The following is a 19330-nucleotide window of genomic DNA, read 5'->3' on the forward strand; positions in this document are numbered from 1 at the left end:
TTTAAACCTGCTGCCTATTAATACACAGTATATGACCCCCCTACACCTGGCTAGGCACACACAGACTTTTTGCTCCGTGTCAGTGCAACCCTCTGCCCCACCCCAGCCTGTTGGGTCAGTCCAACCTATCTGAGTACTCTGATGCTGCCATGCACTGTGAGTTCAAACTGGTGAGTCTTGCTGTGTTTTCTCAGCTGTCCTGTCAGCTCCAGGCTGTGTGTCTGTAAGATTCCCCTTTTTGCAAGCATCAGTGCAGCAGCAGCAGCTGGCTCTCCAAGCACCTCCGAGTTCAGACTCCGCACCCCTGCACTCTGGTGTCTCTGCCTCAGCTCAGTGCTTCTGCCACTGCAAGCACTGCTCTTTCTTTGTTGTCTCTCCAAATCTTCCTGGCTTTGTCCCCCATCTGGTCATTATCTCAAACTCTCCCTGGTGGTCCATACTTCATCCTATGGCCTCCTTTTGGAGTTGCACTCCCCAGCCAATCAGGTTTGTGCAGAATAGTGGGGAGAGTGAAAGGGTGGGAGAAGGGAAGGGGAAGAGGGTCACTCTACCCAGTCCCATCCCTGTCTTTCCCTTGTGTGGCAGAACTGTGCTGATTCCACTCCAGAAGGGTCTTCTGTACTCATGGAAGGTAGGCGCAGGATTTTGTCCCAAGTGATGCTAGTTAATATTTGTGCAGCACTTTTGCAAATATAGCACCATACCATATAAATGGTAAACATAAGCATCAATGCATTTGGGTTGTGACTGATTCTTATTCATATGTTTATTTAAATATCTGCCTAAAACATCTGATTTTACACTCTTCAGAATATAAACAAAAAAATTTCCAGCACAAATGAAATCACTGGGAAGTTTTGCATTGATTTCAAGGGGAACGGGATCAGCCCCTTGCTTTCTAACTGTACACTTAATGTATTTTTCTTTTTTGCCCTCTGTTATTGTAGGATTGTGGCTCCTCCAATAGCTACAGTATCAACCTTTGAGGCATAAACCAGCACTGATTCATGTTTATGCAGCTTATATTTACATCAGTAAGAACTGAGAGCAGTATCTAGTACTAAACATTTAGAAGACTTGGGCAACTTGCAGGAAGCATAGATACATCATGTTTTGTATACCACACATGGCGTGTTTCAAGCTTTTATACTTTTCCCTCAATATTTCACTGACATTTCTCTTTGTTAGATTATTTTCAGGGCAAAACGTGGTGTCAGTTATGTGGGAGATGTGGCAGTGGATGATATTTCCTTTGAAGATTGTTCCCCTTTGCTGATCCAAGACAGACCCTGCACTTCTGAAGAATTCACATGTGCCAATAAGTATTGCATCCCAAAGGATAATCTGTGTGATTTTGTGAATGACTGTGCTGATAACTCAGATGAGAGCCCTAACATTTGCAGTAAGTATGGTAGTTCCTTACTCTAATTATCAAAAGTAACTGTGCCTGCTGTGAATTGTTAATGCAGCAACACTATTGGCAGTTCATCAACGAAGAAATTAAAAGTGAGGTTAATAATGTAAGTATATTCCTTGTGTTAGTGGGTTTTTTCTCTGTTTAATTTGAAAGCATGTCTTGCAAAATAAAATTTGCTGCTCACAGATTTTTCCTAACATAAATTAATTCAGAGAACAGCTCTGCCTTTTAAAACAAACAGAACCAAATCATTGTTTTCCACATGAAAAAATAAAAGCAAAAAAGATGTCAAGCAAAATACATCTGGGATTTTAGGAACCTTGCTTACTTTGATGTTTCAGGAATTGTCAAGTCTCTTAGCTCTTTCATGAATATCAGATAACTTTAGTTTTGCAGCAGAAATCAACAAACAGTATCTTCAGTCTAGAATTCAAAAACAGCACTTCATATCAAAAGTGTACTTCTCTAGAGAATTGAATCACACTATACTCTATTTCAGTATTGCTGGCAGACTCTTTCATCAATAAAATCTTGGTTAATTCTCATTCAGGCAAATCTCCATTGTTTGGTACACTACAAACAGCTGTTTCATTGTAAATGTTATGAACACAGCTCATCAAAAATTAGATTATGACAAAGAAGGAATCATTCAGTAAACACCAGGTCAGATTCTCAGTTAGAGGAAATCAGTGTAATGTCATTTAAAATCATTTGAGCTGTGCTGATTTATATCCGCTGAGGATTTGACCCACTGTTTCTGGTTTCTGCACTGAAAAACATTTTCCTTGGTCTCCATGAATGGTGATATCAGTGTAGACATACTGGGACTGATTCTGATTTCACACGGCTGTAAACCAGGAGTAGAGCAGATTGAAAATTTGAATTCCCATCTTGTGGAAAATTCTAATAGTTTCACATTTGTTTTGATTCTGAATTCGGATAAAAAGTCAAAATATCAATATTTTTTGTAGAACGGAAAGTTCTAAAATTTTTGTTTCAGAACAAACAATATTTTGGTTTGCAAATGTCACTTATTTTCAGTGTTTTCAATTGAAATTAAATGATTCAACATTCCCAAATTGAAATGTTTAGTTTAATTTGTTGAACCAAATCAAAGCATTTCGTTACAGCTTAATTACACATTGAACTGCTGCAGTGCCTCCTGGTGATTGTAGTTCGGTGCCTCATGTCCTCATTCTTTGTATGGGTCAGGCTCCCCTGTGAGACTGCATTTCCCATGATGCACTGTGGTGGTTCAGCCAGATAGGAAACAGTGGAGCATCATGAGAAAAGTGATCCAGCTGGAGAACCCATTCCATAGAGGAGAGTGGGGACATGAGGCACCATGGCACTGCAGGCAGACCCACGTTAATGCTGAACTGATCCAAAATGAAACACTTCAATTCAGTTTGAAAAAGTTAAATGGTTAGCTTTTGGTTGACCCAACCTGAAACTAAGTATTTTGTTTTGATTTTCCTGACAGAGAAGTTGAAACATTTTGGCAAAATTGAAATATTCCTGCAGAAAATTTTGCTTTTGTGGAAAGCACATTGTCTGTCAAAACAAACAGATCCTAGACATTTGGCTGGAACATTCCTAATTTACTGTAAAAAAGAGGAATTCCAATAAAGTCACTGGATTTAAACACTGGAATGGCCCCAATTGAGAGAGCAGGGCCAGAATCAGCCCTAAAGTTTCTATAGCAGTGTTCATTAGACATATGGCCTAATTTCATGCAACTGTTAAATATGTAGAGCCAGCTAATGATCCCATTCCTTTGGTTTAGTAACACCTTATTCCATAAGATGTTCAATAAGAGTCTCAGAGTCTGACCCTAAGTATCACCATAAAACACAGACTTGACGAAATGGTCAACTTAACTTAGCCTTACATTTCCTTGTCATTGTACTTTGCAACATTTATGTTGCCTTAACAATGTGTGTGGTGTTTTGTTTTTTCTTAGTGGTTTTTTCTTGCATTTAATAGGTGCTATAGTGTACTAGTGTTTCCTTCCCTTTTCTGATACTTTTCCAATGCGAAAATTAGAGAACAGCTAGCTATAATTTGCCAACAAGAGAACAATGGACAGAAATGTCTCCTGTGTGTTCCCCTTGCCCCTGAGGACATTATTTCTGTAACATATCCTAATGTGACTTTCTCTGGTAACAGTGCCTCCTAGCCTCCTTTTCACATCCTCTTCTCTTCACAGCACTGAATGTTAACAGATGAAATTCTTCGAGACTGGAGCTAGAATATGGAGACTTCAGTTATTTTTCATGAAATCATCTTTAAAAAACTGCTTTTAAAAATACATAAACAGCAGCCACCACACTCATTAAAATCTTGGTCACTAAAGTGAACAGCAGATGTTGGCATCATAGTTTAATTTTCCTTTGAACTAACTGAAGGACCGTATAATCAAATCTAATCTGCAGCATACAATAAATAGTTCATCAGCTTGCTTCTGCTCTCAGTAAATTTCTGTGACTCTATAACTTTTAATAGTCACTTCTTATATTTTAAAATTTGGTTACCAGATCAAAGACATAAGCTTATCAGCTACAGGTTAATCAGTACTGCACAAACAGAATGAGACAATATCGAAAAACATTTATTGAAGAAAGCATTCACCTTTGTGAATATGGTGAAAAATCAATTGAAATGGCATATAAAAATTGTGGCTTGGGTCCTGAATCTTTATCTTACCTTGGATGATGATGATAACAAATAAAGATTAGATTGTTTTTTTTTCAAGGCAAATTTCCCAAAAGAAAAGAACAGAAAAAATGTACCTACATTTCTAATTCTGTGTACTCATTTAAACAGTACAAAATAAGTTATGTATTTGATTGACTCCATTTCCATTCTAGAGACAAATATAAATCAGCCCCTAATATTGCTGACTGCTCAAATTTACAGTCTAATAGGTTTTTGTTTGGGAAAAAAAATTGGCAGTGAATTTGATAGTAGTGAAAGTGGGGCCTTTATAGCTTTGGTTTGAGCCTACACAAAAGGGATATAAGCTAGGCAGATGCTATACAGTCTTCCCCACAAACTTCTCTCTGTGAGTGTTAACATGATTTCCTGTGCAATCCCAGTTTCAACTCACAATGGAGACTGCCAAGCGTGGTAGATTAGTGGTTTTTTGCTGAAGAAAAGTATCCACTAGGCTATATGCTGAGATCACAAAACTCATTTTGATTCATTCTTTCAGGTCACCAGAAGTATCAGATTAGTACATGCTTATGCCCGCTGCAATTTATCCTCAAGATTTCTCATCTCTCAGTTCTTGTTTCCTGGTGAAACTTCTGTGTAAACCAGATTTAGGTGGTCATTCTGTCAGTAATACTTGGGACTGATGGCTTTGGATTGGCTGTTGATGTGGCTTGGCAGAAGAAAATTCCCATAAATATGAAACAAATTTAAGTAAAAAGAAAAGCAATCCAGATTTTTCACTTAGATATTGCTTTTTCTGTAAATATTTATGGTTACAAAAGATTTTGGGCCCAATTACTATTACAATACTTAGTTTTATGGTATGCATATCCTATTCAACCGTTCTCATGGACAATAACAAGGGTTTTGTTTTCATGTCATAATCCAGGTCTGACCTTTCAACTGTGAGCTTTTTTCCAGTTTTATGTCATGGTAAGGTCTATCCTAATTTACCCCAGAAAAGTGCTGTTTCCATTTTTTTTCATTCTGTAGGCTGCCTCATAACAGACAGCCATTAAAAGACCCCTCCCCCGCCACTGATTGTTTGTCACAATTGTTCATTCTGTGGAGCCACCAGAGAAGGATCCCTTCACCAACTGCTAAGCCACAAATGACCGTTTGAAAACGACTGCCCCAGGGGTCTTAGGTCTGTGCTGGCTTCTGTGAAGTCCTTAGAGGAGAAAAGTCTGCAGGCTTCAAGTGCAGAAAACCAGAAATTGGTAGTGCTGGCCAAAGATGGGAGTGGGGGCAGGAAGCCTGAAGGATATGCTGATTCAGCACATCTGTTTAGTAGCTTTCAAGTGATGGGCTTTTATGGATCCCTGGCCATAACTCAAGGTACCACTGCCTCCCCTGAATGTAGAGAGCCAGGCTGCTTCAGAAATTTGTGATTTAACAACTTTCTGCTCCAGACTGGGGGAATCTGGCCCATAATCTCTGCAAAATCCATGCCGACCCAAAACATTAACTGTCTTTGTGGGTATTGCCTTGCAATATTGCTCTGTTAATGTAAAAGTGCTTTAAAAGATGGTGCTTCTGAGACACTATTGCTAGTTTGTTGTTCAGTATGTGAATCCGTCTTGTGGATAAAGGATTTACTTCTGTACAGAGGTGCGTCTTGTCATAAAGGGAGTTTTTGTTTACGACACTTTACAGAGGATGGATTTTTAACTTTATAACTTTGGATATTTGTGCTGGAAAGCAGATCAGGTACTACAAGTGTTAGCAGGCAGACTAAGGTTACCCTGGGGACAGTCAGCTCTTTCAAATATCTGGGATTTATCCCTGCAGATTGCTGCTAAGAGAATGATCAGGGCAGAGCTTTTATCAGGCCTCTAATATGATAAGCACTGGTCATTCTATAGCTGATTAAATTTGTCACAGCTATTGTTCTTCAAGTATTGTAACATGTTGGAGTGTATCATTAGTACTGCTTTGTTAGTGTAATTACACAGGAGTATAGTAACCACAGAATGGTGTCATCACGGCAGAATATATTGCAGCATTATTACAACAGTGTTAGGAAACTGCAGGCATCTTTACTGTACACTGAGGCTAACTGTGTACCAGAGGGGATCTCTGAACCAGCTCTGAATAAGCTGATGTGGAAGTGCCTACTGGAAGTGGTCTAAAAGCAGGATACATGTTTACTGTATGCAGATCCTTCTGAAAGAGGCTCAGTAGGGCAGCAGTGTTTTTCCAAGCCCAGAGGCTGGACGAGTGCCACTGGAGGGGCTTCACGGCCACCCTCTGACCTGCCTTTGGAGTTGGGTGAAATGAATTCCATTTCTATCCCTCTCCCACAGTGAATTCCCTACCAAATCCTGGTAACTTGGTGTCCCGCTGTGTCTGTAGGAATGAATTTCACCCTAAGTAAACAATACTTATGTCAATTTAGTAAATGAATTGTTATGGCCCAGATTGCACCTGGCTCTATGCCCAGGAGGGGAATAAAACCCTCACCCCTGTGAAGCCTCCCCACATCTTAGTTCAGGGGCTGGGGAGGAGATCAGGGCTTGGAGACTGGTACCCCCCTCCCAATATGAAACATGGGTGAAGAGCCCCAGAAAGCAGGTGGAACCTTGGCTATAAGTTTCCTGGGTAAGGGTACAGTTTTGGGAAGAGAAGAGCTGCACATCTTGTCTGCTAAAGAGAGACCTTAATGCTCATAAGTAAAGTAGTTTTGTGAATATGGCGGTATCATTAAGCAGTTAAACCTTCAACTGTAAATCTGAATTTTTAGTTTTCTACCCCGTTTTTACTGGAAGAATGACCCATTTAAAATTGCTTCATTAAATAAATATAATAAAGGCCCCGAAGCTTTAATTTACATTGAAATGCTGGCAAAACAAACATCATAGAGCATTAGTTTGCCAACTGCAATTCTCCAAAGCATCTCGCTCGTTAATTTTGCCAGCTAACAATATACTTCAGAATTAAGTTTTCATTTCCCCAGCTGTAAGATTGAAATTGTAATTTTTCATAAATTCTCAGACTAGAAAGGGACATTAGCTTAGAAATAGGTTAGCTTTTGCTCTATTTAATTACCTCTTTTGATACAGGTGTTTCATGTAGGTCATGTGTGGCCAATATAATTTTGATCACATGCCAAACATTCCTAATATAAAATAGTTTATTTCTTTATTATTGAACTGTTGTCCAACTGATTAACTAGCTAATTCACCAGCCCTGTTTCATTACTCCAGAAGCAACAGGTTGGCTTTGCCTTTATACCTCTTGGTTCACAGTTCAACACAGAGGTACTTGCTAGAGGGAATTTTACATATAATATGTGCAGCATTAGTTGGTATATTAAATATCAGTATAGTTTCAGGTCCTGATTCAGAAAAACATGCTTCTATATGAAAGGGGCTTGAGCATGTGCATAAGTGCTTTACTAAAGAGAAATGGATTTAGCAAGCGTGGGAGTCTTAAAAATCATAATGAAATGAACACGGGACAGAAGTTGGGGCTGCAGTAGCCTTATGAATTTTGTTGGCCGGTTACTCGCAGTTCAAAGTTATTATTATGTTTTGAATGACTATGTGCTAATCCTTTTTGCACAACAGACTTTTTGGTTATTGTTCAAGTCTACACTATATTCACAAACAAAAATTGTCAGGAAAAGAAACAAATTTTGCTTGAATTTTCATTAATAATTTTTGAATTTTCCTTGCTTCTTTTTTTACAGACAGTTAAATTTCCAGTAGATAAATTTTGGGGGTGTTTGGCTGTGTTGTTTTGGTTCAAGCCCATCTCTAGGACTTGAAGAATTGTTGGCCTCTCTCCTGAGACTTCTAAACAGATGCCACTTAAATACAGCTACCTTTTAGATGTTGAACTTTATCAGACCTCTGAAGAGGCTCAGGTTCTGATTGTACTTTAAGAGAAGGCTTTTGTGAGTTCTTCTTTTGTCAAACAAATCAGGTTGGGACATTTGAAGAATTTAGCTTCAAAATACTTTTTCTTTCCAGTAATAACAACAAGAATTATTTGAGGCTTGATCCAAAGCCCACTGAAGTCAATGGAAAGATGCCCATTAACATTAGTGAGCTTTGGCTCAGGTTTGTAATTATCAGCAAATTTTAAGAAAATCTAGATAAAACTCTTAGAATATTGTAATTCTGTCAACATAAATTTATATGAATAGCTGACTTCAAATCTTGACCAATTTGGCACTTTAGAAAGTAAATCTAAGTACTTGAAACTTGTGAAACAACTGTACAGGAAATATAAAACACGCATTTTATACATATAAATATAATCAGACTTTGACAGCTTTATGTACAGGCATAAAATAATGTTCAGTTATAAGCATCTTGATTTGCATATTGCCCATTAAAATGTGTGTGTTAATTCTTACTGAAAGCAAATGGTTAGAGAAAATAAGCTAGAATTAAAGGACAGAGGCTGTTTTGGTAATCAGAAATCCTTTTAAAATGATCTAATTATCAGCAGTCTTTTTATGATAGTAAACCAACCACTTGTCTATTAAAAAGACTCATTAATAAAACAAGTTCATGTTTTTTTTCTGTTGTGAGGATGTAAATAAATCACTTGTTTGTCTATTTGGTTATCAGTTGGTTCTTTGGATCTACCTATATTTTTACACAGTATATTTTACAATAATTTTCTCAGGTACATCCATGGGGCGCTGTGATTTTGAATTTGATCTTTGTGCCTGGGAGCAGGATCAGAATGATGACTTTGATTGGAATCTCAGAACTGGCAGCATCCTGTATTCTGGCCCTGGACCAGCTGCTGATCATACCTTGCAAGGGCCATCTGGTCATTACATCTTCATAAAGAGCTCGTTCCCTCAGTTGCCAGAGCAGAAGGCCAGGATTTTCAGTCCCAGGCTAAGCAGAAGAAGCAAAAACTGCAAGGTATGTCAAGTCATAGTACTGGGAGGTATGAGCTTGATTTGTAGAATGCTACAAAGTAATAACCACTAATGTGATAGATTATCACTAACATGTTTCTTAAAGAAAACTGGCATGTTCTAAAAATATTATGATCCTGATCCTGGGTTGACCTTGAAACCAATTACCAAACAAACATTTTGTTTCTCATGGTGCAGAAGATTAAAGAAGAATGACTTCTGTTGATGAATTAAGTACTCTGGCAGATTTGGAAGGAATCAGTAGTAGAAGCAGATATTGTCTATTCAGTGGGTGGCTTAGAAAAAGCTTATATAACAAAAGCACTGAAAAACCTGCATATATCTGCTTTGTGCTTTAATGGAGAAATTGAATAGAGGTACATTAACAACTGGATACAAGGGAGTGTAACTAGAAATGGAAGAATACATGATGAGAAGATTCTTCTCACTGATCTATCAGAAATTAAACTAGAGAAGAGTAAACTTTTATTTATCAAAGTGCTACAGCACATTTGTCATTGGTCCTGAAAAGAGCCTGGTAAACATTTGGAAAAAATGGATTGAAAGGCTGTCTAGTGTCAGTGCATCCTCTGCCTTCTTTGCTAAAGTGCTGTTTTGTATCTTCTTCTTAACCCAGTGGGTTAAAACAGATATGCCTGTGGCTCCTGCAGTCACAGTATACTAGAAAGGGATTTCTGGAATTTTGGGGGAAAATGTTTTTATAGTATTACTTGCTCTATTTATATACTGTATTTTCGCACTCATTGACTATTGTTTTCCACAATTTATAAGGTTTTACAATGTGCAGATAAATGGGGTTGTCATGACAGATTAACAGTCTATTAAAAGAGGGTTATTAAAGCATTCTTGCTAACCTAATTGGTAATGCATGCATAACACATCTATTTATCTATTTAAATAATAAACCATATACCCGAATCAAACATAAATATTGCCAACTCTGTGTATTTTCACTAGCAGAAATAATTTTGTTTACCATTGTCTCTCCTTCCTCCTCCTCCTCCTCCTGTAGTTAACTCCTGCCTTCCTTCATGCACCCAAACTTGCACACATGAACATGCATAAAACTACTGGAGGAATAAGGATTTGAGGCCTTTGTAAGAAATATTTTTATGAGACATTCAAAGGAGGAGGGAATGGAAGTTTGAAGGCAGAGCCGGGAAGGGGTTTCCAGGCATAGAGGGTAGGGCCGGCTCCAGCATTTCTGCCGCCCCAAGCAAAAAAAAAAAAAAGCCGCGATCGGCGGCGGCAGTTCAGTGGCAGGTCCTTCGCTCCTAGAGGGAGTGAGGGACCTACTGCCCCCGAATTGCCGCAGGTGCCGCCCCTCTCCCTTGGCCGCCCCAAGCACCTGCTTGTTAAGCTGGTGCCTGGAGCCAGCCCTGATAGAGGGTGGTGTTGAAGAAGGCCGAGAGAAAAGACCGGAGATTAGGGGGTGAAGTTAATTTAGCATTTTGGGTGGAGTAAAGACAAGGTGGAAGATAAAAGGAGATGTGGGCATAGGTAAGAGAAGTCTAAGTTGTGTCCAGCCCTGAAAGTTAGGGGAAGGAATCTAGTGAATCTTGAGTTTAAAAGCGAGCATTCAGGAAATACAATTTCAATTCATAAATGCAAGAGTAAATCACTGTTAGCATGTAAATATCTACCCAGCATACTAGTAGAAATGATGTCAGCCTTTTCAATTTATCCATTTATGTGTACACCTGCTCAACAGTTCTTTGCTGTTCTGATCACAAAACAACCACTCCTCCTCCCATCACCTTGAAGTATCTCCACTACTCATTATATGGCTGGAATTCTTAATCCATCCTCAGACAGGAGCTGAGTTCCAGTCCCTTGATTGAAAGACAATACCAATGCCTGTCTGCTTGCACAAATTTTATCATTTTATTTCATTTTGACCTGTAAAAGAGGGTGTTTCATCTTTTATATTAGAATTTTGCAGAGATTCATTTTGTTTTGCTGATTAACACCTATACAGCTACTTTATCTTAGTTTGATTCCATATAGAAACTAGACATGTCAGGAGGGTAACTATCAGAAATCTTCTTGATGCTGACAAATTTAAATTTGATTTTTAAAGAGCCTTTGATTTGAGCTGATTCTGAGATTCTCTGAGTGTACAGGTGCAGAGCTGCTCTTTGGAACTGAGGCAGTCTAATCCAAACATATTTCTAAATAGGTTTACTGAATTTTTCAAATGGAACCTCATCTCAAACTTTAACCCCTTACCCAGATAGTTCATACTGAAAAAGAGAAAGTGTAATAGTGATTTGGGAAATTTACTTTTAACAGTTTTGGTTGGTTTAATATTTTCCAGATCACTTGATTTCACTTTCTTTATCTTCTTGACAAATCCCAAACCCTTTATAGATAAGAAATTCAGGAAATGTTAAACAAAAATGATCAGATTTTATTATACAAATATAACATGAGTAAATCAGTTTGTCAATAGAGAACAAATAAATTAACCACTAAACATTTAACTTGGAAATTCTGGGCCATGAACTTATGTTTTCCAAATCAGTTTCCTAACAGCCTTCTGAAAAAAGATATATGAAAAAAAAAATCTTCCCCCATATTTGAAAATTTCTGCCTAAATCCTCTTTCTCCTTATGCTCTCTGACTCATAGTCCCACTCCTTTTAACATCTATGTGTAAACAATAAAATATGCTTTGAAGAAATATAGACTAACTAATGATAAATGGTCCATTGTATGAATATTGATTTATATTGTATATTAAGTGCCAGAAGAATGGAGGAGGGTCACAGCTGGCAACAATTAGCTTTTTCATGAATAAATGTGTTTATCAGGTATATAGAATTGCCTTTAATCTTTAGGCAGAAGACTTTTTTCCTATTTTGAAACCGTCAAAGCCAGGTTTGACTTTTCAAGCACTTTTTTGAACATCTCTGCAGTTTTGAAGTTTCCTTTTATACCAGTTCTTCAAGAGAACTCGGGTTTGGATCATATTGGCATGCACACATGGCTGTCTGGCTTTGTGAACTGTAGCCAACTGTATTTTGATGTTCAGAAGTGCTGGTGAGCATCAGTGATTGAGAGGCAAAGTAAACATGGAATGGAATAAAGAATATAATGAAATAAGGATGATAATCTTGTGTTTCACAGAGTACATTGATTGCCTGCAGGGATCAGGAGGGTTTTCTCTCATGCACAGAATTGCATATTTAGCTACATATGTAATAGGGTGGGAATGGGGATACCATTTTCAGTTGATGCCACCGCAAGATGCAGATTCGAATCTCAACTGACCAGTGTACTCCTCTGATATACGAAATCTTATGTTCCACAAAAACTACCTGTTTCAAGGCCCAGGACTGCATCAGAGTAGATACATTTTCTTATTTCTTAGAATGAGCAGGAGTCTAAATTCCTTGGAGTCAGTGCAGAAGCTACTTAAGTATACACATTAGAGCCATAGGTAGAAATCCTGGCCCCACTGAAGTCAATAGCAAAACTCCCATTGACTTCAATGCGCCCACCATTTCAGCCATAGAAGATATGCAAATTGCTAAATGTAAAAGGAGGCAGAAGGCAAGGAAAACACAGTGTGGTTAAAAGGCAAGATATACTCAAGCCAAAACAGTATCCTTCAAAAAGTGTAAAGTGATACGAATAGAAAGGAACACAACTTTATGGCAGGTACACTGTGTAATCTGTCATTAAAATCAGTTACTCTACCAGAGAACTGAAGGATAGTGAGAGTTGAGTCTACATTTTGTCAAGTGCCAAGGTGATCCCATAAATTACAGACCAACAAGTTTTACTTCAGTACCAGGAAATTAGTTGAAAATATAGAACTCATAGTTGTAATTTATTTTAAGAAGTCTTTGATAAATCCATCACAAGAAGCTGGGAAGGAGACTAAGTAGTAGTGGAGTGAGAGGTAAAGTTCTGTCATGGACTAGAATCTGGTTGAAAGAGAACAATGTATAAGAATAAATGCTTCACTGGCAATGACAACATCTTCCCTTCACTGTGGTTCTTCCTTGTACTTTATCTACTGTTATCCTACTTGAGCACTGTCATTATGTTCAATATTCTGTTTTTCTCTTTTCACTTATGAGTCCTTCTATTTTCCCTACTCTCTTTGTAGAGGCTCACTGTGAAGCAATCATACTAGGGTAGGAAAGAACTCTGTGCAGGTGAGGCACTTCAGAGTCCATCAACAACACCATAATTAGCCTGAGAAGAGTCGCACTTGAGTGATTCAAGATACACCCCATATGTTAAAGGACATTGTTTATACATTGCTCCTTGCCCCTGCTGTGTCATCAGTTTTCACAGTTTTCAATTTAAATGTGAAATATGCTCAGAAGAAGTTTACCAGCAGCTCTATAAGCCCTGAAATGTTGGTTTCCAAAATAGCTTTCATTAGTTTACTGAAGGAATAGTTCTACAGATTACTACTAATGATATTTTTCCTTGTGTTTAATTAAAACCCTGGGTAATGAATGATTCAGCAGTTTTGATGCTCTTCTGAGAACTGAGGATGCTTCTGTAGTGAAAATTTAGGGTAATTATAATGACAGAGTATACTTAATGTTCCCTACTGGGTATTTAATGTCATTACTCTTGGTTGCAGATATTATTTTATTACCATATGTATGGAGTGAACATTGGATCATTAACCATCTATCAGGTGACAGCATCAAACCAAGAAAAAGTCCTACTCCACCTAACTGGAAACCAGGGAAACTTCTGGCAGAGAAAACTGTTGCTTCTGGATGCAGATGAGGACTTTCAGATCACCTTTGAAGGGCAAGTTGGGAAAGGATACAGGGGCAACATAGCACTTGATGACATCACGTTCACGAAGGAATGTTTGCCATCACCTGACTTATCAGCAGAACCCACAGCACTACCTTCAACAGGTACATTCCTATTAAATAGACTTAGCAATTTCACAGCATCAGATTCTGGAAAGAATAGCAAACAAGCCTTACTTTGATTTTTCTTTTTGGGTTTTTTTAATGGTCAGAAATGAATATAATTTGAAATAGCTCTTTAGTATGTTGACCAAAGTATTGCGTAGAAGAGCTGTTTGGAAAAGTGAGTCACTGATCTTGAATCTGCATGACATACTCATCTTGAGCAGGACAGACTCACAGGAGTGGTCCCATTTAAGTCAGTGGGGCTATTCACTTGTAAAATCAAGTGTCAAAGGACAAAGAGTGCAAGGGGCTTGCTTCCCTAGAGCCCATATGCAAAGACTGGGCAGAATCCCAATGGGGAGTATAGGTACAGCTTCCTGCTAGCACCTTCCTGGATGCAAAAGGTACATGTGAGACAAGAGGAAGAGGGCAAAAACCCCTCCCTGCCCACTTGCCAGAAGAACTGTTGCAAGGGTGACAGAGCTGCTACTCCAGCATATGCTCCCACTGTAATTAGTGTGCCACCAATCAACACATAGCTTCCAGCATGAACTGAAATTTAAGTCAGAAGCTAACCCTTAATTTCCATCAATTTTGATTGTGAGTGATTCATAGCCAGTGAATCAGGAAAAAGCTCTTCCTGTTTTTAGACAGCTTTTGGCAACTAAGCTCTCAGATGCAATCTATGAATATGCAGCTCTCATTGGGATTTCTGCCATGGCTTGAGGGCAGTATAGGACTCTCAGGATTTTGTATCTTTTGAAGGGGAGGCATTTATAATGGGTTTCCATTGAATTGGGAGCCTGTTATTTTCCTAAATCTGTTTTCAGAAAGCCTCGTTGAGACAGTGAATTGGGATACAATAAGCTGTAATTTTTATTTTATTGATCTTTTGTTTCACATTTGTCCTTTCCATAAGCATAGTAGTTACCATCAAATTGCATAACTACTTGAAAATTATGACAAACACAGTTTAAAACAGTCTAGGCTTGGCTGTGGTAGAAACACTGTACTTTTCCTAGAGAATGATATTTTTCTAATGGTTGATGGTTTGGATTCACTTTCCTCTTTCTTCTCTTTGGGGTGGGGAAAGTTTTTTCTTTCTAAAAGGCCCTGTGATTCTGATCTTCAGCATAATATCCATACTAGAGATGGTGGGAATTCTCTAGATTAAATGAAATGTTGGCAAAATATCCTGTTTTGCTGAGACATTGGTTTCAATGAAGTTTCCATCAGGGATTGGGGGTGAGACAGGAGACGCTCTGTAGCCTGAGGGTGAGGGCATTGGCCTGGGATTCTGCCTGACTCAGAGCAGAGATTTTCATCCTATATCACTCTGACTCCAAGAGAGCAGGGACTTGAACCTGGGTCTCCCAGATCTCAGCCAGTGCCCTAGCCAGACAGGCATACACGAACACACTCTTGCTTCCTGAATTGAAAAGCTCAGGTTTCAAGCTAAAAACAACTGACAATTTAGTTTTTGCAAAAATGGTCAAAATGTTTTGATTGTGTTCCAGCGGAGAATGAAAGCAATTTTGAAACCTCAAATGTTGCTGCAAAACAGAACAGTCATCCTCCAGTCATCTCTAATTTGTATTCCTCTTACTGTCCCCTTCCCAAAATATATATAGGCATAAGATATAGTTCATGCTAACAGTCATGGGTTCTGTGGACACAATGACAGAGTGGCTAGCATTATCAATGACTGGTTGACTGAGGCTGGTTGCAATGCGATCGTAATTGCCATTAGGTACAGAAAGATGGTAGTTGACGTTTGCTATTACTCCATAGTGTTCATTGAAATCATCTGACCTCTGATGCAACATCAACAACAAATTAATTCAAACAAAAGATGTAAAATGTAGTTGTTTTTGTTAAACTGGATTGTTCCATTATTAACAATTAAGAAAGCTCTTTGTCCTTCTTCATGAGGGTGTTATATTCAGTTTACCTACACAATCATTTTGAAAATTGCAGATGGCATGTGTACAGAAATACTATCCCTTTCTATCTCCTCAGGCTGAGACAGAACTGGTCAAAATTCTCCAACATTTTTGATTTTGCAATTAATTTTTTAATTGAAATTTTGATTGGGTGGGGAAACAAACACAACTCAGACATATTTACAGAAATTATTTTTTAACATTTTTCATAGATATCTAGGCTGCAATAACTTCTACAAAGCAACTATACACAAAAAGATGAGAGATTAGGGCCAGGGTGTGGGACAAACTGACTCCTGTCAGTTAGGGGCTGAGGGTGAGCCCTAGGAGGCTATGGCACCTACCTGCCACTTGACTGCCTGATGAGGGGAGAAATTTTAAGTCACAATAAGACCACAATGAGATTCTGCTACCCACACCAGGATGTCTTGGGAGATGCCTCCTCCCCCAGTGTCACTTCCCAGTGCTCCCATGGCCACGCCTGGTGGTAGCAGGCAGGTCATGGACTCTGCACCGGGGAGAGGTAGTTTGGGTTTTGTGGTAAAGTTAATAGAGTGGAATTTTGGGGAGAGATTTTTCCTGGTTCTACCTTAACTTCCTGTGTAGGAACTTTAATATTTACTTAATCTCTCTTGTCTCTATTCCCAATCAATAAAATTAAGGTATTTTCCCATCTCACAAGAGTATTGTGAGGAGGAGTCGATTTATTTGTGTGAGGTGCACAGACACTACACCAGGGGTCGGCAACGTTCGGGACGTGGCTCGCCAGGTTAAGCACCCTAGCGGGCCGGGCCAGTTTATTTACCTGCTAAAGCAGCAGGTTCGGCCGATCGTGGCCCCCACTCGCCGTGGTTCGCCGTCCCGGGCCAATGGGGGCGGCGGGAAGCGGCGTGGGCCGAGGGATGTGCTGGCCGCGGCTTCCCGCCACCCCCATTGGCCCAGGACGGTGAACCGTGGCCAGTGGGGGCAGCGATCGGCCGAACCTGCCACATCAGCAGGTAAATAAACTGGCCCGGCCCACTAGGGTGCTTATCCTGGCAAGCCGCGTGCCGAACCTTGCCGATCCCTGCACTACACTGATCAATACCATGGAAAAGCCTATAGAAACACGGAAACTCGCTATGTGGCTGCTGCTAAAGGATGGTTTTCTTCTTCAGAATTTCATTTACCACACTTTAGGTACTGGGTCAAGCTGGGCTGGAAACTCTATCTAGCACAGTGCATCAAGGTCAGAATTTGGCCCAGGGTGTGCAAGGGTTTCAAAATATATCCTTAATACCTCATCAAATCCTTACAATCCATGCCATTCACTGCTCACTTCAATCACAGCCCAGACTCTGTGGCTTTCATTACAGACAAGATCAATACTTGAAAAGGAAAACTTTATACTATTGTGACCCCAAGAAGTGCATTTGCTGAGGTTTCTAATTCTGTACTCTCTGGTGTTTCTGGACCTGCTGCATTTACAGTAGATGTGAGTCCCTGTGGCAACATTTGAAACTTTAAAAGCTTTGCTTTTAATGGAGAAAGGCTGTTCAAAAATACGTCTATCAAACAAAAGTTATTAAAGCCTAAGAAAAAGCCATGAGGGACCCATTCCTTTGTATGATATGTCCAGGATGTAATCTGTAGAACTTCAGATGTTCACAGCAATTTCAAAGTAACAGTATTGGTGCCTTAGGATTCATCTTAGCTGACATTATGTTTAGAGTTTATGTAAATCTATTTGCCTTTTCTCACCTACAGAATTTCCATTTGTCCTGACCAGAGATTTAAACTCTGATTTCCAAAGGTCCCAGGCTCGACCTGCTATTAAACCATGCTTTTTGCTGCATTATGGACAGTTATGGGGATGGAATTAGTTGCAAGGATTTGGACCCTTGATACCCTTTGACACTGGGCAGAGGGAAACAAAGCAGCACCTGAAACTGTGCAGTTGGGATAAACCAAGACTGAGACATTTAGTCTTGTTTCCATAGTTTAATTTTTTAATGACCAGTGGTGTGTTGTCTGTGTATGCAATGAATGCATTGCAGGCCCCAGGACTGACTGTGTCCACAGGCCAATTCTGTCTGGCCTCCAAATGCACCTGGAGGATGCCATTTTATAGAACAGGAGGAGAGTTGCTCCACCTCAGAGACTGCTAACAACAGGAACAGGGCAACTGAGAAGGAGACAATCACAGGCGTCATCACTCCTGATGCTGCATGGACCAGCTGCAAAGCAGTATGCCCCAAGAGGAGGGGCTGGTGATAGACCAGGGGCAATAGAACCTGATAGACCAAGCTCATATAGCTGACTCCAGAAAGACTGTCTGAAAGACAGGCCACCTTTGCCTTTCTTTGTTTTCCTCCCGATTCCTCTCTCTCATAAGGGAAAGAGAGGGGAAAGGACCTTTCTTTTGTCTGTTTGTTTGACTTAGAGAACGCCTCATGTGCTGCAAACTGGGGGAAGGACAGTATAGATGACAGGCAGGGGGGTGGACGGAGTCCCTATTCCCCACATATGTCAATACCTGGAGACAGATAGTCACAGCTGATAATTTTAAAAGAGAACAGAGGTATAATTCTATAATAAGGCACTAGTCTTCTAAGTATTTAAACTCTGTATTTCCTGTCACTGTTTCTCTCCTTGGTAAATATTCAGTAATATTTAAAGGATGGAGGAGAGAGTTTGACAACTCAAAAAAAAAAAAAGTCATTTTGAAAGCATTGTCATGGACTGCTGACTAACTGCCTGTCCGCATGGCGCTGCTTAGCAACCACCCCAGACTGGCAAGTCTCTCAGAGCTGCTTAGACGGTTGAGGCTCAAACAATAAAGCCTCATTTCGGGGCACTTCTTATCAACTCTTCACTGTATGAATAGTGATGGCTATTGTAGTATCTGGAGCTGTTCACATTCTACAATGGTAGCCTGTGTAGGAAGGCAACACTACTTACTCCTTCCACTGTGGCTTTCTTCGCTTTGGGCTGGATTTGAAATGTACAGTCTGCCTTGGGTAAGGGGAAGCACATAGCTGCAGCACTTCTGGAGCAGCCCTGGAAAAGAACTGTGACTCCTCTGCTCTGCCTTTGCTCTGGGGCGTTCATCCCCTTTTCTGGAGTAGCCTACTCCCCACTATGTGCCTGGCCAGTTCACTGCCAGGCCAGCAAGAGGGGACTGGGGGGGGGGAGTTGAGCTAAGGTTCTTCCCATATTCTAGGGTTACCATATTCAAACATTTAAAAAAGAGGACACTCCATGGGGTCCCGGTCCTGCCCCCGCCCCCGCCCCAATTCCGCCCCTTCCCCGCCCCAACCCCACCCCTTCCCCACCCCCATTCCAACCCTTTCCCCAAAGTCCCTGCCCCAACTCTGCCCCCTCCTCTGAGCACCCCACATTCCCTCTCCTCCCTCCGGCTCTGATCTTGGTTGGGGGTTGCTAAGTGCTTCCCTGCTCCCCACTCACCCTGCAGCCCC

General features: G+C 40.0%; 1 protein-coding gene across 1 annotated transcript in view; it reads left to right on the forward strand.

Annotated features, from left to right (window-relative positions):
• Positions 1–19330, forward strand: part of MALRD1 (MAM and LDL receptor class A domain containing 1) — a 528588-nt gene that overhangs the window by 279989 nt on the left and 229269 nt on the right. The window contains exons 22-24 of the mRNA XM_026649425.1: positions 1189–1402; positions 8771–9018; positions 13641–13929. Coding sequence (XP_026505210.1) covers positions 1189–1402; positions 8771–9018; positions 13641–13929 — 751 coding nt within the window. The remainder of the gene's footprint in view (positions 1–1188; positions 1403–8770; positions 9019–13640; positions 13930–19330) is intronic.

Source organism: Terrapene carolina, unplaced genomic scaffold (assembly GCF_002925995.2).
Source record: "Terrapene carolina triunguis isolate 2854851 unplaced genomic scaffold, T_m_triunguis-2.0 Scaffold84, whole genome shotgun sequence".
Taxonomy (NCBI): domain Eukaryota; kingdom Metazoa; phylum Chordata; order Testudines; family Emydidae; genus Terrapene; species Terrapene triunguis.